The 21826-nt window shown below is 41.6% G+C and overlaps 1 protein-coding gene across 1 annotated transcript in view; it reads right to left on the reverse strand.

The window, feature by feature from the left end:
* Positions 1 to 5285: 5285 nt before the first annotated feature.
* The window catches only part of Dnah12 (dynein axonemal heavy chain 12), a 157868-nt gene continuing 141327 nt past the window's right edge, over positions 5286 to 21826 (reverse strand). Inside the window, exons 65-73 of the mRNA XM_059273985.1 lie at positions 19826 to 19963; positions 17029 to 17262; positions 15058 to 15246; positions 13525 to 13628; positions 11913 to 12117; positions 9979 to 10116; positions 9178 to 9269; positions 7493 to 7560; positions 5286 to 5543 (exon numbers count right to left, since the gene is read on the reverse strand). Coding sequence (XP_059129968.1) covers positions 5353 to 5543; positions 7493 to 7560; positions 9178 to 9269; positions 9979 to 10116; positions 11913 to 12117; positions 13525 to 13628; positions 15058 to 15246; positions 17029 to 17262; positions 19826 to 19963 — 1359 coding nt within the window. The 3' untranslated portion in view covers positions 5286 to 5352. The remainder of the gene's footprint in view (positions 5544 to 7492; positions 7561 to 9177; positions 9270 to 9978; positions 10117 to 11912; positions 12118 to 13524; positions 13629 to 15057; positions 15247 to 17028; positions 17263 to 19825; positions 19964 to 21826) is intronic.

Here is a 21826-nt window from a genome sequence, read left to right on the forward strand (position 1 = left end):
TCTACTTCCTATGTTGAATGGAAATGTATGATTGATATGACCATCTATATTTCTTTCTGACTTTGAAACACTTCAGTTTATCTGTTCCTTATCTGCTCAGTTTATTTTGGGAAAAAAAAACCCACGTGAACACATGGTCAGGCGCATATTTGATAGGGACCCACCATGTGGTCAGGCAGTGCCATCTTAAACAAGGGCAATGATGTGATCAAGCCGCCATCCTAAATACGTCAAAATGGACAGGTCATATGACCTCACTGCCATCTTTACTAAGGGCACCAGGAAGTCACTTCCTGACTCGTTATGGGCAGGGCGCCCAGCATGATGGAGTTCCAGTCGTGGCCTGGTGTTTGTTCCTCCATGGCCACTTGTGTCGGTGCTGTCTGGGTGGGGCAGAGGTCCAATTGTGGCCTGTCCTTCATTCCTCTGTGGCTACTAGTGTGGGTGGGACCCAGAGACATATGCGCTCCCCTCTGGGGCATCAGCAGAACCATTATATTAAGATTTTAAAATTTCAAATCTTAACATTAATACAATTCTGATACACTTTGGGTCACAAGCTCAGGATTTTAAATTTTTCTTGGTTATTCATTACCTGCTTTTCCTGATTTGAATTTCAATGCTGATTGGTAATACTACGGTATTTAAAACTTTTATGACATTTTGTAAGATAATTCCTATAGGCCTCAGAGGATTGAAAGAGTCATAAAACCTAGATCCACTTCACAGAGGTTGGAAGGACTCCAGATAAGTACAGCTTAAATTTTCTCCACTTGTCTATTCCAAAGGATGGTATTTTTCCTCTCTCCTGGTCTTGGGACTCCTGCTCTTCCTAATTACTAAGAATATGGGCCTAAAAATTCCAAATAAGTTCATAAATTTTAACTTCTGTTCCTAGTTTGAATTTGTCTCAACAGGTTTCCACTTGGCTGGTGGACACCTCCAAGCTTCAGTTGCTGACTCCACTGCTGCAGACTTGCTAATTGCTGATGTGGACCAGCCCAGCCACTGTAATTGTTCCTTGTCTCTACTGCTGGGTCCGATAACCACGTGCTTCTGACAGATGCCCCACTGCCCAGCCTTTGACCAGCCTTTTAGTCTTTTTTGGGGCCCTGACAACAACGCCCAATGCCAGCGTGCCGCAGTTACTGAAGAGAATACATTGTCCCATGTTCATTGTCCAAAATAGGCTGAAATGCTGGGTCAAAAGGAAACCCCCTGGCATAGAGGACCAATTGGCTATCTAATGCCCATTGATATTTATTAATTAAAATGGTTCTGCAATAAGATAAGAAACTTGACTTTCTTTATGCTGAACTAGGGAGGTATTGTATGACCTTAAGAAATTATTATTTTTTTCCAAGACAGGGTTTCTCTGTGTAATTTTGGTGCCTCTCCTGGATCTTGCTCTGTAGACCTCAAACTCACAAAGATCCAGCTGGCTCTGCCTCTTGAGTGCTGAGATTAAGGCATATGCCACCACTGCCTGGCAAGAAATTATTTCTATATAAATCATTTAGGATGGACTTTCTGGTCCACCAAGAGGGTCTTTTTCCTTTTCTCAGAGTTGTGCCATACCCTGACTCACAACCCCCTTTCTCCTGTTCCCATTTGGCCTTGGGATCTTTCCCCTGTCACTCTTCTTTGCCTTCTCAGGAGACAGCTTAAGAAATAATTATTTCTATATAAGTCATTCAGGATTATAATCTGGCTGTATTCAAAGATCAGTACCCCCCCCCCCACATCCTTGCTAACTTCATTAAGCTATAACTAACTGAGAAACCTGTATATTCAGATTTAAGTAATATATATGCTCTCAAAGTTATAAATACATCTAACAGATTTTGTTCTCCTGGTCCTCAAACACCTGTAGAGATCTGAGAATATGGCATTTAATATGAAACGTTTTATGATAAAGAGACATGTCAGCTCCTGTATCTTCTCCAAGAAGACGGTTGGCCACAGACTTCTACCTGGAAGCTCATGGCAAGGCTGACCACACAGCAAAAAACTGAGATCCTGTCCAGACTGTGAATAAGTGCCCCATACTGCAAAGTCAAGGTAGGTCAGTCTTCCCTAATTTCTACTCCACATCTGTCAGATCTTCTGAGCCTACCATCTGAACGAATGCTGCCTTTGGGGCCTCTGTCCCCAACAACCATGGAGAGACTTGGAATTGCTGCCTAGGTAGCTGGAAAACTATCTCACTTCTTGAATTTATCCTTCTCAGATCTGACGATGTTTAATGACTAGGTATCAGTTTAAGAGCTCCAGACTTCATGGTGCAGGGTAGACTGGTTTCAAACATAACTCCAGAGGTTCAAAGTTTTAACAAATGGTTCCTAAGGTTTTTAACCCTTTTGCCTTGATGTAAATTCATTCCAGCTGTCTTACAGATAACTACAGGCTCCTGGGAAAAGTTTTGCTACTGTATCAAGAAATCTGGTCTGATGAAAACTAACAATCTCCAGAGCCCACTTCTGACCCCACCTATTTTTTGAGCATATTTTGCAGATTCACTTTTCCCGCCTGACTTCCAGAGAAACAGCAGATACCATGGCTTCTCTACTCCGGATTTGGTGTGCCATTTCCCCCTAAGCTCCTGGAACACCACTGCTGCAACCTGCCTCCTCAGCTCCCTCAAGGAACGTTCCTGAGATCTTCCACCATGCATGACTCCCGGTTCCCCTCTCCCCACTTCACCCCTTGTCAGCTTGAAGCATTCTCAGGAATTCAGCACCCTTGTTCCCCGACTTGCTCCCATAACTCAACTCTTTTATAATAATCAAAATGGAGGAATGTTAGTATTCTGTTTTGTCCCTTGAAATCCTGCCCCTTGGGGCCACCCTGTGTCCTGATGTAAAAACCTCATTTTAAGGAAAACTCCTCCCCTTCCTCTCTTCTGCTTTTCCCCCCATGAGGTGCACACCCTCAACCCCCCCCCTTCTCCCCCTTTCCTATCTTTCTCTTCATCTCTCTATTATAATAAGCTCTCCATGTGAATGCAGTGCCTGGGTGTGAATGACTTTCCATGAGCTGCTGTTACCCCCCATCTTCCCAGCATGCTTTCCCTCATGAGTGGGCCCTGGTCCGGCAGCCCTGGGTCCCCCACATGCATAATTCATAACAAGAGGAGCCAGACATTTTGCTCTGATGGCATTATCAAAAGTGACTTAACTGCTGTTCGTCATAGCACTGGCCTGGAACCCCAGTTACTAGGAAGGCTGAGGCAGGAAGATCCCAGGATCCAGGCCTGTTTGGGTTACAAAGTGATTTCACAGCTAGCCTGGGCAACTTAGTGAGACCCTGTCTCAAAATGAATAGTAAAAACGCAGGCTGGAGCTATGGCTGAGTGGCAGAGTACTTGCCCAGCATGCACAAGATCCAAGTTAAATCCCCAGCACCATGAGATGCTATGTAACAGAACTTACGTTTAAATTTGTGTGTGTGTTCAGGTGTTGCACACACGTGTACATGTGTTCAGGCAGAGATCAACCTGGAGGTGTTATTCCTCAGAATCCACCTACCTTTCAGAGATTGTTATTTTATGCATGTGTGTGTACCTGCATGTATGTCTGTGTCCCTGTGTTTGTAGGTGCCCTTGGAGGCCAGAAGGATTTCCCAGAACTGGAGTCACAGGTACTTATGAGCCACCTGATGTAGGCGCTGAGAACTGAACCCAGTTCCTCTGCAGGAGCAGCAAACACTCTCAACCATCTTTCCAGCTACCTTCTTGTTTTTGAGACAGTCTCTCTTTCTGAGACCTAGGGCTTGCTAACTAGGCAGGCTGGCCAGTGAGTTTCAGGGATCTGCCTGTCTCCACTTTCTCAGCCCTGGAATTACAAAGTGCATGTCAGTACATTCAGCTTTTTGAAAACTTGAAATTAAAAAAAATTTATGTGTATATGTGTTCATCTGCGCGTGGGCTTCTGCACATGAGTGCATGTGCCTGCACAGAGTGCAGTGTCTACACATGAGTGCAGTGACCACACATGAGTGCATGTGTCTGCACGTGAGTGCAGTGTCTGCACATGAGTGCATGTGTCTACACATGAGTGCAGTGCCTGCACGTGAATGCATGTACCTGCACATGAGTGCATGTGTCTGCACATGAGTGCATGTGTCTGCACATGAGTGCATGTGCTTGCACAAGCAGGAGGAGAGTGTTGGATCCCTGGGAGCTGGAGTTGCAGGCCGTTGTGGGCCACCTGGTGTGGGTGCTGGGAACTGATCTCAGGTTGTCTGCAAGAGCAGGCTGGTATTTTAACTGCTGAGTCATCTCTCCAGCTGCCGCATTTTGTACTTGGGTTCTGGGGACTGATCTCAGGTTCTCACGCCTGCATGGCAAGCACTTTACCAACTGAGTGATCTCCCCAGACCTACCACATAATGCAATTTCGACTAAATTTTCATTTTGTTGAAATATTTATAAATCCTCAGTGTATATTAATATTATCAATGCACACTAAGTACGAAGAATATCAAGTATTAAAAATAAGAAAGGGGAGACAGAGTCAGCAAGATTGCTCAGAGGGTGAAGGTGCTTGGTATGCAAACCTGATGACCGAGTTCTCTCCCTAGATTCCAAGGTGGACATGTGTCATTAACTCCCCAAAGTTGTTCTCCGCTCCTCGCACCTGCACTGAGGCATGCATGCCCCTCCCAGCCCACTCCCTGTCCACACATACACTAACACTACTAATACCAGTAATAAAATGTCAAATAAAGGGAACGCTTGATATTTCCAATGCAAATGAAATGCCAAGAGGGACAATGTTGCTGCAGCCGTGGAGACTGGCACTGGCCCCCAGCCAGTTCTCCTGTCACACCCTCACTTCCTTGTCAGTCTCAAGAGAACTCTGAGACACTGGAGTAAGTTTTAGAAGTATGAGATACAGGCTATGGCTCTTTGCCTTAATAGTTTCCTCACTGTGCTTTCAAGTATTTAAATGGTCATGCATGATGGTTTCAGGTAGCCAAGGAGAAAGTATATAATGGTCGGAGCTTTAAGAAAGGACATTAGGGAAAGAAATACTTTCCAATATAAATTAAATTATATCCACCCAATTGTCCAAATCTTTCTGTGTTTGTATCAAACTGTGAGAAACTAGATAAAATCTGCAAAGATTTCCACATGCTTCAACACAGCACTTTGTCTCACATTTTCTCTGAAGGTGTCTAGCTGAACTCAAAGGCATCTGGTTACAGGACTTTTCTAATCAAGGGTGAAACATCAGACAGAATGAGGTAAAGGCCCATTCAAGGAGTGACACCACAATACTCAGTTTGGGAATTTTTTTTTAAGTAAGTGAAAATTTAAAAATTATCAGATGTTTTCTAAATTTGTTCAATTTAGTTATCCAGCTGACAGAGCAGAGCCACACCACGCTTGACCCAATGTTGAATAGGCAGGTCTGTTTCTAACAACATTGCAATAACAAAGTTGGTGGAATGTCCTGTAGTGGAAAGAGTTCCTTTACGTTCACTCGTCTTGTAGAGGGGACAGATATAGGCGTTTGTCTTTGTAATCTTGGACTTTTCATCTTGAAAAAGAAGAAAAGAGAGAGACATCCATTAAAGAAAGAGGAAACAGCCATTATTTCTAAAAGAACATTTGTTTACTTTGTAATAGAATGGCCAAGATCTTGAGTATGATATTTGAAAGATTTAGGTTTTTTTAACAGTGGGTATATCGAGGCAAGCACTTTCATATGGTTAATGAGTCTGGGTCTACAAATCAAGAGTTGATTGAAAAGTTTTGCTCCTATGGGACTGAAGGGATGGCTTAGTAGTTAATATATGGCTCAGGAGTTAAGAGCACTGACTTGTTCTGGGGCCCCAGTTCAGTTTCCAACACTTGTATCTGGCAGCTCACAACCTTTTGTAACTCTAGATATAGGAGATCTTTTGTCCTCTTCTGGCCTCCACAGGCACCCGCATATGTACATACATAGCACACACAGACAAACACACAAATTAAAAATTAAACTCTTTCAAATAATTATGTGTATATACATGTGTGTTTCTTTGTATGGGGATGGGAGTATCTGAATATGAGTTCAGTTCCCCACAGAGTCCAGAGAGAGGGCACTGGATCCCCTGGAATGGAGTTACAGGCACTTGTAAGCCATCCAACATGGGTGTAGGGAAGGCAACTTGGGTCCTCTGCAAGAGTAGCAAATGCTCTTAACTGCTGAGTTATCTCTTCAGCCCCATAAAAACCAATCTTACAAAAACAGTTTGGATCTCTGGGAAGGTGTGAATCTCCAGAGGATGAGGGAGGGAAAGAGAAAGCACACACACAGGGAGTGTGTGATAGAGGAGATTGGGGAGAAACTGCTTAGACTCCAAGAGCACTCCTTAGAACTGCACTGGACATTCTGAATTACAATTGAAGCAAATGCCAAGAAGTACAACAGCGCTGCAGGGGTGGAAGCTGGCACTACCTGCCAGCCAGCTTTAACAGGCCAATTAGAAGAAGCTGAAGGTCCTACCTGTTTTTAGCAGGTTATTAATAAGGAAAGTATACCAACTCCCGTAAACTCACAAAATAATCTATGTATAATTCCTAGAAGAGTTTTTCTAAATGAAAGGCACCCTTGTCATCGTTGAATAATGTTAGTAGAGAAGATATTTGATGGTTGGGTGGTGACTGTAGGTAATTGGTGAATATGTTCCTCCACTGTTATTTAAGACTAGAAAATTGGGGCTAGGGGTCTTAGGGGGCTTAGGGGTCTTTAGTCAGTGGAAGAACACGTCTTCACATGTGGGAGGCCCTAGGTTTGATCATAAGCACTTCAAAAATAATTTTTCAAAAATTAGAAAAATGAATGAGCCTCATTATTCATTTACTTTTAGACAAAAATGGTCATAGTAGAAAGAGCAAGTGCCTCCTCAAAGGGGTAAAGTTGCCCTCTATCCCACGTGGTTTCCATATGGCTCTTAGATCTCCTGGTTGGCTCCAAGGCCTATGGGTCTCTTACAGGCAGAAAATGCTGGGCACTGGCAGTCTGCATCAGATCCTGTGGGAGGGGGAAGAGGCTGTCGCTCTGTGAGATCCATCACAGAAGCGTGAGGATGTAATAAACAGGATGGTATCTTAAAAAGATGGGTAGTTTTTAATTTACATGTTATGTGCGTATGTCTGTGTGTACGTGTGCCATGTTTGAGCTGGTGCCTGCTGAGGCCAGAAGAGGATATCAGATCCTCTGGAGCTGGAGTTACCAGCTGACAGACATGGGTGCTGGTAATAAACTTGCGTCCTCTGGAAGAACAGCAAGTGCGCTTCTCTGCTGAGCCATTTCTCCAGCCCTTAAAACTGTATCTTGTAGAGGCTAACAGAGTAAACAAAGTAATATAAGTGCTCCCAAATAGTTAGAGCACAGACATTCCATCTTGTGTAAATCACAAATGAATTAAAACCTAAAAGGTTTGGGTAAAAAGTTATTTAGGAGAATAATTATCCTCTAACTATATTCTGTTACATATTTACTTGGTTTTATCCATATGATGGGCATCAGGTCAAACAAAAGTTTGGGATATTGTTCAGCAAGCAATCCACTGCAAAGAGAAATTGATGGATATTAGTAGTGATTCTGAAATTTACTCATTAGAACAAAGTTGCCATTTGGACATTGACCAGAGATACAGGAGAAACATTAGATTTATAGAAAAAGAGAGAGGAGGAAGAAAGGAAAGAGGAGAGGGAAGGGAGAAGGAGGAGACAATGGAGAGTTGAGAGAGGAAGCTTATGGACAGGCGAGGTGGACAGAGGTGAACAGATACCAATGCTGGCCAGTTTTCAAGCGCTGCTCAGGACGCAGACACTGTGCTACCACACTCCACACCCACGAGGCTCATGCCGTTCCCAGTCCACAGAGAGAGTGGAGGCTCACAGACAGAATAATCTTCTCCAGTTCCTGACAGGGTCAAGGGTCAAGTGTAGGCGGGGCATGTTGACTCATCCCTCAAAGTTCAGTGCTACAAAGGCTGAGCCAGGAGCACTACCATGAGTCCACGTCTACTCTAGGATAGAGTGAGACCTCCATAAACAAGACAAAATAAATATAAAGAAAACAGGTCTGCTCTCTAGAGAATCTGTTCTCCTTTTAGCATGCTACATTTTTTTTTTTCCCGGTTAGGAAGGAAGGCAAGTTAAGCAATTGAAGAAGGCGAAGAAAAATGGCAATGAACTGTTGAGGGGTGAACCAGCCATGGTGGTGCACACCAGGAGGTCAGTGCTTGAGAGGATGCGGCCAGCCTGGACTACACTTCTGTGGGGAACAGAACTCAGAAGTGTACAGGGGTTAAAGATGAGAGGCTGCCATGAGTCTCAGAAGAGACTCTGAACTTTGGAACTGTGACAGTGTTGAGACTGTGAGACTGTGGGGACCTTTGAAGTCGGACTGAGTGCATTTTGCATTATGATCCGACTATAAGACCCTGGAGGCCAGGGAGGGGACTGAGCCTCTTCAGTAACCCTGTCTGGAAATTATCTCTATAGAATTACCATATTGCTTCCTTTTCAGTGGTTTTTTTCTACCTCATTTTCCACAGACTTGGGAGCAAAGTCCAACCCTGTTTTTGAACAATAGATCATGCCGATAAATGAATTGTTAAGGACCAGGCTCTAAGGGAAATGTTCTGCCTTTTCTTCTCATCCCTACTTATTTTAAACCAGGAAAAGCTTAATACTTTCCTCTCTGTTTCTAAGAATAAAGCTGGGAATCTGTACACACACACACACACACACACACACACACTCAGATACACACAGACATACATACACATAGATACACACACACACACACACACAATCAAATGTCAGCAGAAGATTTCCATTCACTAAATGGGAGCTTTATTAAACTGTCAGTGGTTAAAAAATTGATTCAGTCTTACACATTATAAGATGGAAGGGATCCGTTTTCAAGTAGAAGCAGGAAAATAATTTCAGCTAACTTTTTTACTAATGAGACGACTAGAATATTAGCTAAAATTGTTAGGACCTAAAAATAATTCCTCGTCGATTTTCCCAGTCTGCATGATGACTTGTGCAAGGATTCTGATGACATGTTACTTCTCATAGAAGAGACCCTTTGCTTTGAAAGAAGACAGGAGACCACTATCATATCTATGACTAATCTGTGGTGGCAGACGGTTTGAGTGGAAAGCACTAACCTGGTCCTGTCCCACCGTGCTCCATCAAGGTATAACCCATGAATATACACGCCATCTTCTGGTGCACTGTCAGAGGCGTGACGAGAAATCACCTGCAAAGAGACCCACACTATTAATGTTGTTCACCACATACCTTCATCTCATGAAGAAAACTCTGGCTGAACAGTCAGGGTGCATTAAGAAAAAAAACCTGTTAGACTATAAAGTTTTTCAGCCATAATGTCTAAAATACACAATATTATATAGTTGCTGTGTGTGTGTGTGTGTGTGTGTGTGTGTGTGTGTGTGTAGGCATATGAGCATGTATATGAATGGGTGTGTGGAGGCAGAGGTCAACCTTGGGTGTGATTCTTCAGGAACCATCTTCCTTGGTTGGTTGGCCAGTGAGCCCCAGGTATCTACCTGTCCACTTCTCCAGCACCGGGATTTCAGATGCATGTAATCTGGCCAGCAGTTTTACATGGGTTCTTTTCTAGGGGTAGAAGTCAGGTCCCCAGGCTTGTGTGTTAAGCATTTTACTAACTGAGCTATCTAGCCAGCCACATATAATTATTTTGAAGCATTTTATCACATTAATTTTTGTTAACATAAGAACAATACTGGGTTATTTGTACCAAATATTGACATTACAAAAGTTCTAAAGACTGTAAGACAAGAGTTACATAATTTATAAAACACAAAGAATAGAGAAATAGTTTGGTTATATCGAACCTTTATATATAAATTTTCCATATTCTTCTTGCTTAAGCATATGACTGATTTAGTATCATATTATTGAGTTAAAGGAGTGACCTTCTGTACCTCAAATTCGTAGCCTAGTAAATCAATAGGGATGGTGTATTTTCTGGCATAATTCTGCATCGCTCCGGTTAAAAAAGCTTGGGTGAAAAAGAAACCAGAGATCCAAAACACATTGGGTTTTCCCGAAGAGAACCATTCCTACAAAGGGAAACAAGACACATTATGTCCATTTTCACGAAAGTGTCACTGCACATACAATTCCTGATTCTGACTTTCATCTATGTTGTCCTCACTTTCCCTGACATCAAACGCTCTCTCTTTCCTCCTTTCTTTTTCCTAGTTATTCTTCTTGAAAATTCAAATGGTTTCAGCATTAATTTGAGTAAGTTTAACTTGAAAGAGTCAAATCTGCAAAAGGCCAACTGTAATTTTGAGTATTCATTGCATTGTTGAGCCCAGTGAAGAGCTGCCATCTTTAGAAATTTTAACCCTTAATTAACGATATTTCTCATGCTAGTCCAGCTCTTGAGCCCGGGTAAGCCCCTTGTTTGCATGTGCACTGCCCATCCGGATGCTCCGTCTTCTTCCTGCTCCAGCGTGACCTGTCCTCTTGCTCCTGTCTACTCAATGTCCGAACAATGTCGCCGAGACACTTCTGACCAGGCATAGTTTGTCATCATGCATAATTCTGCAGCGGCCCACCAAAGTAAAACCAGACCTCCTAGTCTCCTACTCAAGATTCTTTTCCATCTGCCCCCATGGTATATTTTCAAGTGTGCCTTTTACTTTCAGGAATTCTTCAGTCTAATTAACCAGGCCTACATGGTGGTCCTGGCTATGCTGAATGAGCACTGTGGGGTTTTTTTTTGTTGTTGTTTGTTTGTTTGTTTTCTGCCTTTTTTCCCGCCCCTCCCACATTCTCAGTCTGAGTCTTTCTGGAGGCAGAACTCTGCCTAGTCCTGGAGTGGAGCCTGTGATTAACATCTGGCCAATCATACTTCAAGTCACGGCGGCAAGTGACACAGTGTAAGCCAAAGATGCAGAAGCGCTTGCTACAGGTTTTACCCTACTCTCAAATATCCCTCTAATTCTCCCCACACAGTACCTTTGTGTAAACATAAACTATGAGATGAGAAAGCACAGGAGCCAAGGAAGAGCAGCAGCTTCTTGTCTTACACTTTCCTGTGCCCTGACATCTTTGTGCATATATATGCATGTGCAGCCTGGGAAGGGAGATTCAAAGAACTTCTCTCACACTTTTTTTTTTTTATATAAGATAGAAGGCAAAGGACAAATGTTGATAAATCTAAGCCTTGGGCTTTTTTGTGACTTCCTTTGAGCATTAAAATCACAAGACAACATTAAACAGTAGAGTCTGGGAATCATAGACTTAGAAATTTTATAAATATGTCACTTGAGTTTGACTAAATTTCAATTTTCTACTCAGTACTTCAAAACATGTGCATTTTATTTATTTATTTATTTATTTATTTATTTTTAATTAATTAATTATTATTATTATTTTTTTTTTGGTTTTTTTCGAGACAGGGTTTCTCTGTGTAGCTTTGAGCCTTTCCTGGAACTCTCTTTGGAGACCAGGCTGGCCTCGAACTCACAGAGATCCGCCTGCCTCTGCCTCCCTAGTGCTGGGATTAAAGGTGTGCGCCACTACTGCCTGGCATTTTATATATTCATACATTTTGCTTAGATAACCAGGAAACTACTCATCACATTTCTTTCAACCTAGGGACATTAAAGTGACCACAGTTGATTACTAATCTCTCTCTGCTCAACAATGACAAGTATATATTTTGCTATATACAATATATACTGTGCTATATACAATATTTGCATGAATGTTTTTTCATTTGAATAATACATATTTTAAGTATAAAATTATCTATCATCTATCTATCTATCTATCCTCTATCTATCTATCTATCTATCTATCTATCTATCTATCTATCTATCTATCTATCTATCTAATACTTTACCTGTAAAAAGCTCAGCCGGGCTAGGAAATCTGTGATGTAACTTCCAAGGGGCTTCAGACTTGGGTATGATCGTTCTGCCCACATTTCTGGAACCTTCCCAACAAGCAAGCTGCTTGAAAGCGCTTCCAATGCAGAGTCCATTACAACCACACCTTTAATAGCCTTTTTAAGGTCCTGTAGAGTATTACGTATAGTTCTAATTAAACTGCAATGAAAGAAATGGTGTCATCAACATATACTTGATAGTAAACATCCATGTACAATCTACAAAAGAAGAGACAACAGGAAACAGTCACAGCTTTGTGGGAAGGTTCCCCAAAGCATGGCTATGCCAGTTGATAGGTGGCATATGAAGTAAATGTAGGTGCCATTTGAATGAGCATTGTTATTTTAGCCATTACATACTTTTTTTTTGAGACAAGGTCTTACTGTGTAGCCCTGGATAACCTGGAATTGGCTATGTAGACCAGGCTGGCCTTGAACACATATAATCATAGTATTTATATAAGAAATACTGAATTATTGTTGGAGATATGACTCAGTGGTAGTGCATCTGCCTAGCACATATGAAGCCCTTGGTTTCAATCTTTAGAACCACAGAACAAAGAGGCAAGCAAACAAATCAATTATGCTCCCCTCAAAACCCAGAGTTAAATAGAACAACATGGTATTTTCATATAGTTTACTTTAGTATGTCAACAAGTCTAGAAAACAAAATAAGCATGGAAATATTACAGAAAACTCATAACAAAAACAATTTTCTCTTTCTTGATCCAGTTTTTGAATTATAAAAAATTCAATAAAAGTCAGCGCAAATAATTTGTTTATCATGGGGTAATTAATCAACTTCAGTAAGAAAAGGGAGCCAGACATAGTGATACGCACCTGTAATTTAGCATCTTCAGAGGTGGAGGCAGCAGGTTTAGGAGTTCAAGGCCACATGAGCTACATAGCAAGTTTGAGGCCAGATTAGGCTATACTCGGTCTCAAAAACCAACCAACCAACAAATGAATAAGGTCAGGTCTAAAGGTTAGTTGATAGCTAATCTGGGCCACAGCACTTAAAAATAAAGAGAAAGGAAGCACATATCAGTGACAGAAACTGGTAGAAAGGACAGATAGACCCATCCATGCTCACTCTGTTTAAACTATTTTTAAATTATGTGTATGTTTGGGTATCTGTGTTAGGGTAAGTGCGTATGAGCGCAGCTGCCAGACCAGAGGAAGGAGCTGGATACCATGGAGCTGGAGTTACAGCTGTTTGGGAGCTGCCTGATGAGGCTACCAGGAACTGAACTCAGGTCCCCTGGAAAAGCCGCAAGTGATCCTAACCACTGAGCCATCTCTCCAGCCCCATCTTTACTTTGTGAAGAGGACAATAATAGATGAGAAGTTATGTGATTAATGACTACTTCTAATCAATAAGAGTAGATCTCTTTTTCATAATCATTTTTACATGATAAAAGATTCTCTCCTGGGGTAAAAGGCTATGGTACTTAAAAAAATAAAATTGGACATTTTGATAATTTCTTAAGATTTTAAAATTCAATAGCAGTAAGTCATTTTGTCAACTCTGGTTGGCTGCTTTCTGACTTCCTGGGGATTTACTCACTTGTTAAACCGTTCCATTTCTTGCACTAACACAGTATTCATGCTCTCTTCATACCTCACAGGATAATAGCGTAGTGCTCTTTCAATGTCAAAATCATTGGGGAGCTGAAAGAACATATGTTGAAAATCACAAGTTACTCTCAAAATAGACAGTAAGCTTCATTCAGCTATAATGTCAATAATAACTAACACATAGGTAATCATTATTATTTCCACTTTACAGATAGGACATCATTATTTCTAAAAATCTGTATAGTTTCTTTTTGCAAACTGAGTCTTGTTTTCCATGGATAAAACGTATTTACAATTTCATGAATGTTTCATGTTCACTTATAATTGATTATCACTTACCCTCCTATTAAATGGTTAATCTTGTAAACACAGAAATGTTCTAGGGCACAGGGAGAGAGAGAAAGCCATATTCTGATGCCATATTTACAGATACTTGAGGTGACGAGGTGGTGAGGACTTTGGAATGTTCCAAGTCCTAAGACATTGGAGCTCACACTCCTGAGGTGGCAAAAGAATTCCCAGTTAGGGAATGCTTGAACTGAGAGTCAAGCTGCCCTTTGCGTCCTAAGAATCTCAGTGGTGCCGTCTAGTGATTTTGACTCAGCACTCCCCCAAATATGTCTTAAATCTTCTTCCAGTTCCTTCCTAGGAATCTTACTGGAGACAGCATTCATGAAGTCAACTGCCTTTCCCCACAGAGGTAAACCATAGAAGCAGGTGTGAAGAGTGGCATGTTGCAAAATCAGTAGCTTGGAGGCCAGGACTGACTGTGGCTGCCATCATGGTGGCATACAGTGGACCTCCCTCCCTACTTTAGTGACCACAGCCAGGATTGTGTGGGAATCCTGCAGCGGTACAGCCCATGGCCTCTGGAGGCAAGTGGAATAGGGGCCAGATTCTGCCACGTCAGGGTGTCTGACACTGAAGGGTGGGCATACTTACGGTAGCTACATTGGAAGGGAACTATAAGATTGCTGCTGAGGGTCATAATCTGTTCACATTCCCCTTAGTCACTGGAAAAGAGGACAGTAGAGTGCCATTCCGCATTACCTAGCAGGCTAAGTGCACTGGGCTGTACCATGGAAAGGGAATGCATAACTGCTGGCTGAGCACTGATATGACTTCCTTGTGACAGCCACCTCCTAAGGTACAGATAAAATAAAATTTAAAAAAACCCACCATGTTCTCCCTGAACCAGCAAGTTCAGAGCATTCCATTAAAAATGTCTTTTCACTTTTGATTTAGAAATAAAAGTGAATGATAGGCACAGTAGTTCATCCACAACTATAGTTATTAAGGACTTAGCTATGTAGTAGGCATTTTACAAACTACTTTAATGTTCTCCTTAATGTCCTCAAAAAGCCTTATAACAACTGCAACTACTCTCCACCTAGCAGATTTGGAAACTAATGCATGAGAAGTAAAGTATGTTGCTGAAAGTTATAGTCCAGCTTCATGGAATTTCCCATCCAAATGTAATTTCTATTACAGCAGAAGCACCGCATTTCAAACCAAGTGTCACCTGGTAGAGGATATCTTCAGTAATTTCTAACAGGATCTGGTCAGTACTTCCCGAGGAGCCTGATTGCTTGGAGCCTCCCTGGGTGAGAAGCAAGGACTCAAAAAGGACTTTTGTTTGTTGAAGATCTTTGGAGATATCAACATTGTCATGTAATCCGAATATCTCAGGTTCTTGAGTAAATGGAAGTTTCTAGGGAAAACAGATTCAGCATGTATCATATATTCACTAGGGATCAGGATATGCCACTCCAAACATGCCACCTTAGCATAAGCATTACTTTGAGCTAAAGGCTCATTATATTTGGGATTTTCTTCCTCCCCTAATCTGCCTAACAGCAGGGCGTTTGTAATTTCCCCCTTGTGTTGTGCCAAGAAGAGGAGAGTTCTTACTAGAGACAGAACTGTACTGGGGTGAATCTGCAGATTCTACTAAGATAACTTGATCTTCCATTAGTTTCCCTCATATGTTTCCTAAGCACTTTCTCACAATTTATTGCCCCTTAAGGTCCAAGGCTTTTCCTTTGTTTTATCTGTGTATTTAAATGGCTTTATAAACCCCAAAGTAAACTGCGTCTTTTGGTTTTCAATCCTTTCACTGAAGCTTCCGTAGACACAAAATATTAACATCAATACAAATTATATGTTGTTTCTCCCATGAAACTGCCTTTCATCCAGGGAATACCATAAGGGCAGAGGAAAGTGTTGTTCTTTTCCTACTACAAAGCATCAATTCCTGTTGTAGAATATTTTTTTAAGGTGTGTTACTTTTGTTTATGTTGCATTTGTTTAACTCTGTGAAGCTGTGTTACTGTGCCTGTCTAAAACACCTGATGGTCTAATAAAGAACTGAACGGGCAATAGTGAGGCAGAAGAAAGGATAGGTGGGGCTGGCAGGCAGAGATAATATATAGAGGGAGATATCTGGGAAAAAAGGAAGAAGTAGCCAGAGAAGGTGGAGGACATCAGGGGTCAGCCACCCAGCTACACAGCAAGCCGTGGTGTAAGGGTGAAAGTAAGATATACAGAAGAAAAGGAAAAAGCCCAGAGGCAAAAAGTAAATGGGATAATTTTAAAGTTAAGAAAAGCTGGCAAGAAACAAGCCAAGCTAAGGCCAGGCATCCATAATTAAGAATAAGCCTCTGGGTGTGATTTATTTGGGAGCTGGGTGGCGGCCCCCAGAAGAACAAAAACAAAAAACAACAGATTCATAAGGCAGATGTGCAAACAGCAAAGGGTTAAGAATCAACTAAACATCAAATACTGAAAGCTTCAGATTCTCTGATGTAATTACCTGAACAAAAATGAGTCTGAAAGCTCATTAGAATCTTGCTTGTCTAAACCTGTACATTAGAGGGTACAGATCATCGCTCAACACACACACACACACTTTCTCTCTCACACATTCATACTTTTTCTCTCTGTCACACACATACACTCGCACATGCACACACACACACTCAAATATTCTCACACACACATTCACATACTTTCTTTTCACACACACTCTTTCACACACACACTCATACACACACTTTCACACACACTCTTTCACACACACACTCATACACACACTTTCACACACACTCTTTCACACACATACACTTTCTCATACACACTCACAAACACTCTCTCTCACACACACTTTTTCACACACACACTCTCACACACACTTTCTCACACACATTCATACACACACTTTCACACACACACACTCATACACTTTCTCACACACACTCAAAAACACTCACACACTCACACACATTTACACACTTTTTCACACACACACTCTCACACACACTTTCTCATACACACATTCACACACTCTCTTTCACATACACACTTTGTCACACACTTTCTTTCTCACACACACTTTCACACACACATTCACACACTCATTCACACACACACTTTCTCACACACACTCTCACGCAAACACAAATCTGTTTTACTCTCGTTTCAGACCACCACTTACCTTGATGAACTCAATGTAGTCCTCGTAAGTGCCTTTGGGAGGAGCAAAATAGTTACCACTGGGCGAGAACTTGTAATGAGGGTTTTCGATGATGTGTAAGTTGTAGAAGTCTGCCAGCATGGTCAACAGGAGGCGTCTGTCCCAGTCGTCCGTCACTCTTCCTCCGTAGTTACACTCCCCGGTCAGGTAGGAGATAGCTTCAAATGGGATTGTGTCATATTCGTTTATGAACAACTGAAGCAAAGACAGAGTGAAAAAAAAGTAGATTCTTTCATTTCATTTCCGGTTTAAAATGGCTTCTCTTTTCTCTCTCTCCCTATGTAGAAAGGGAGTTGAAAGAATTATTACCGAATGTCCGGTGTTCAGTATTTTATTTTGAATGATTTTGTCTCCATTCTCCATTCTTCCGATATAAAGACCTTGATATTTACTATTTATTTACTCTGACTCTATAGTCCGAGCTGGCCTCAGACTCAAGCCAATATACGTGTTTTAGCCTCCCAAGGCTGGGATGACCAGGGTGAGCCACCGTGCCTAGCTCATCCGTTGATTATGTGTGGGGGTGTGCATGCATCTCAAGTGGGTGCCTGTGGAGCCCAGATCAGGATACTGAGTGGCTTTCTCTCTCTCTCTGCTTTGCTGCCTTGAAACATGGTCTCAGTGAACTGGAAGCTTGCTGTTTTGGGCTAGGCTGCCTGGCCAGTGAGCTCTGGGATTAGCCTGTCTGGGCATTAATATAGGTGCTGGAGATTCTCAGTCAGAGGCTCAGGTAGATCACGTGCTCTTTTCCAGTGAGCCATCCTCTAGCCCTCAAAATGCCTTTTTCTTGAAAAAAAAAATTACATGTGATCATGCGCGCGTGCGTGCGTGCGTGCGTGTGTGTGTGTGTGTGTGTCACCTACACATGGGAGTGTAGGTGTGTGGGGTCACCTACACATGGGAGTGTAGGTGTGTGGGGTCATCTACACATGGGAGTGTAGGTGACCCCAAAGCCAGATTGACATTGGGTCCCCTGGAGCTGAAGTTACAGGTGGTTGTGAATTACCCAGCATGGGTGTTGGGAACTGAACTCAGGTCCTCTGCAAGAGCAATATGTGCTCTTAACCATTGAACCATCTCTCCAGTCTTCATAATGCATTAATAAATGAGAAAAATACTTAAGTTAAATAAGCGACATGGGAATTGCTACAGCTTTTAAAAATGAATCAATCCTAACAAACCTTTTTGGGTATGAATTGGGGTCCATTTTTATCTGTGAGGGATACTCAGCAATGACTGGAGATCAGTAAATTATAACTGTGGTAGGTGTGAGGTGCTATTGTCATCTCTTGGGTAGAGGTATGGGATGCTCTGAATGCGCAGGGTAGCTGCCCACAGTCCCAGATACCAATAAGGCCAAGGCTGGGGGCCTGAGGCCTGTTTCAGGACACCTTTCATGGTGAGATAAAAACAGCAGTTCTAAGTCTTAGTGCCGTGTCCTTGTTCCCATGGTGACATGGTTTCAATACATAAGTTTCCTTGTAATCATAGCAATAATGGTAAAGCTGTGATTTGCATGGCTTTCACACTGTCTTACACATCTGCTATTAACCCTGAAGAACATGAAATAGAGTTAGGAAAATGTAAAGTAATGGGAAGACTTAAATTTATTTCTTCCACTTGTAGATCCTGTGCTTGGCTCAATATACAGGGGTAGTGTGTGTGTTGCAATGGTATGTTACTTGCTGAGAGAGTTTTGCCTGTCTCTGAATTATAGAAGAAATGGTGCATGGTTGAGAAAGTATTTCCTACATTCTCCAGAGCCCAATCAAAATAAGGGCTTAGTCTTTTTTGAGACCCTCATGTTTTTGGGAGGAAGATAATTGTCAAGAGATTTGAGAGAGGGGGCTGAGAAAAAGGCAAGGTTATCCTTGGAGGGAATGAATTATGTGCCATTTGAAAAAAAGTTTCCCCTTCCTTCTCTTTAGGGGAGGACACATGTATGTTCAACTGGGTCCCCCCAAGCTGGAGGAGACCCCTAGAGAACGGAATGTTAAATTTGTACCATATGCAAGAAACAGAGACAGCTCTCTCCCTGATGTTTAACCACTTAGCTGCCAGTTTCTGCTTGGGCCTTTTGGAGAGATACCCTGCCATTGTGACCAGATGAAGATGGCTTAAAGATGAATCTCATTTCATGACCTTACCACTAGATATGAAAAATGGATCTAGCTGATGTCTGTGGATTTCAATGCTAGTTCTGGGAAGGGTGAGGTCATGAGACTGACATCTGGGGCCTGGCAGATGGTGAGTTCGCAGTTGTTTATAGGTTGTATGGAAAATATTTTAAGCAAAATATTCTCCTACCTACTACAAGTTTCAAAAACAATGTTCAAATCAAAGTCATTCAACATATATTGTAATTTATAAGCACTGATTTCAGCAACTATAAGGATTTTCAAAATAAAGGACTTATTTCTGTTTAAGGTTTCTGATTCATTATTTTTTAAAGACTTGATAAGATACTAACAATTTATTTTTAACTCTTTTTTCCTCCTTCAGTGCTGGGGTCCAAACTTGGGCCTCATGTATACTAAGGCAAGTGCTTACTTCTGAACTACATCTCCAGCCAAGTATCAATAATTTCTACAAGAAGAATCTGTTATCTTTATTATCAAGTCTGACCTATGTGCCACGAAGTGCGGCCTGGGGACTGTTAGAGTGCTCTGTCGTAAATGCTTGTTCTGGTCTTACTACCTGCAGTTGCCTGGGGACTGTTAGAGTGCTCTGTCGTAAATGCTTGTTCTGGTCTTATTACCTGCAGTTGTCGGATACTGATGCGTAGGTCTGACTCATTAAATCCATATGGGATGTTCCAACCCAGAGGACCGAATTTCTTTCTCTCTTGAACAAGAGCATGAAAAAAGCAAACTCCAAAAAGCAACTTCTCCCATGCCTTTAATGCAAAAATTGTACAAGAGAAAAATATGATTAAATTTCCATCGGTAAAACTAGAAAAATAGATGATCTTTCATTACAAGATTCTACGTTCCCATGTCAGTACAAACTTCTAGTTTAAAAAGGCATGTATCTAAAGGCATACTTTCTATAAAAAGCATTCATCTTATGCTTAATTCAAATATCCAACTAAGCAAGCCATAATAATGTTGAATGTCACTAAAATAAAAATTACTACTATTTTATAAAAATGTTGGTTAATGATACCTGCCATCCACAGCTATCTCTAATCCCAGCACCCAGTATTATTTTGTGGATTTGTGGGCATGTAATTGAGACTGTAAGTGCAAAAGAATGACTAATGAAGAGAAAATGAATGAATTCCAATATGCAATGCTCAATTTTATTACTTTTCATTTGGAGAGCACAAGGGAAAGCATTTTTAGCTGATCTCTCCATGACACTGTCCAATGTCTAATATGGATGTCACGTACCTCCTGTATCAGTGCTCTGAAGGATGCTCACCCATCTCTTTAGGTCTTCCACAGTCGATTTCAAGTACACTGATGACATGTACTTCAAGTTAGAACACCTCAGACACAGCTCTAAGTCAATCGCTCCCCTCCTGTGATGCACTGGTATAACTGTTTCCTTCCCTCCTTCCCTTCCTATTTGTTTTCAAGTAGAATCTTGCTCTGTTGCCCAGCTGGCCTCCTGGGCTCAAGCAGTCTTTCTGCCCAAGAGTCTGGAGTGGCTAGGACACAGTCACAGTTCATGGTTTCTTTCCTATTGAGATGCAGACCAGGCATGGTGGTACACCCCTAGCCTTAGCTGCTCAAGCAGGAGGAGAGCTTGAGCCCAGGAGATGGAGGTTACTCTGGGAAACGTAACAAAATTCATCTCAATACTGAAGCAAAACAACAACAACAAAATCTAAACCCAACCAATCCAGAAATGTAAGCATACTGTGCCTTAATGAAGACACTTTATTCTTGAAACATACAAAAGTCAAAATATATGTTCATACACTAGATAATGGTATAGTGAAACAGGGAGAGAAGAACCTTTTGAGAACAATTCCTTGATACATAAATATATTTCTTCCTCCAGACACTTAGATAATGGGTCTGTGCCACCATTATGCCTTGCCTCCCATGGATAGTTGATCTACCCATGACATCTTCCAGTGTTTAATATGGATGTCACATAGGCTTCCTGTAACAGTGCTCTGGAGGATGCTCTGGAGGATCTCTTCAGATCTCTCACAGCAGATTGCAAGTATACTAATGGCATAGCTAGCTAGCTAGAGGAGCATGCCTTGCACTTAGTAGGTGTTCAGTAAATATTTATTGACTGAATGGAGATCACCTCCTCCAGGGAGACTATAACTGGGCATAGGAGATGTAGAAACTGAAAAGGAACTGATATCACTGTTAGATATCTAAGATATCAACAACCTGTACCAGTAAGATATTTATTTCCAATGGCCAAATGATGACAGCTCAAATTATTGTGGGCTCAGCTGTCAGATATTACTAGGGGCATATCAACTATTTCTGGGAGCCTCTAAAAGAATTTTATATGTATCTATAAGCTAGTGAAGAAACCTTAGAATAATGGTTTCCAAAGTATGAGTGCCAGGGTCATCAGCATCATTTTCTCTTGAGAATTATGATCCCAAATTCTTAAGCCTCTTCCTAGACCTACTGAGTTGGAAACTTGGGGGCGGGGGAGGGTAGGGTCTGGCAGTGCATGCTGGAACAAGCCCTTTAGGAGAATCTGCAGCACAGTGAGAACAAAAATCATAGAGCATTTCACTCCGTGTGGGTCTGTTTCTTTTCTTTTCTTTTAATTTATTTAA

The sequence above is a fragment of the Peromyscus eremicus genome, chromosome 9, assembly GCF_949786415.1.
Source record: "Peromyscus eremicus chromosome 9, PerEre_H2_v1, whole genome shotgun sequence".
In the NCBI taxonomy this organism is placed as follows: domain Eukaryota; kingdom Metazoa; phylum Chordata; class Mammalia; order Rodentia; family Cricetidae; genus Peromyscus; species Peromyscus eremicus.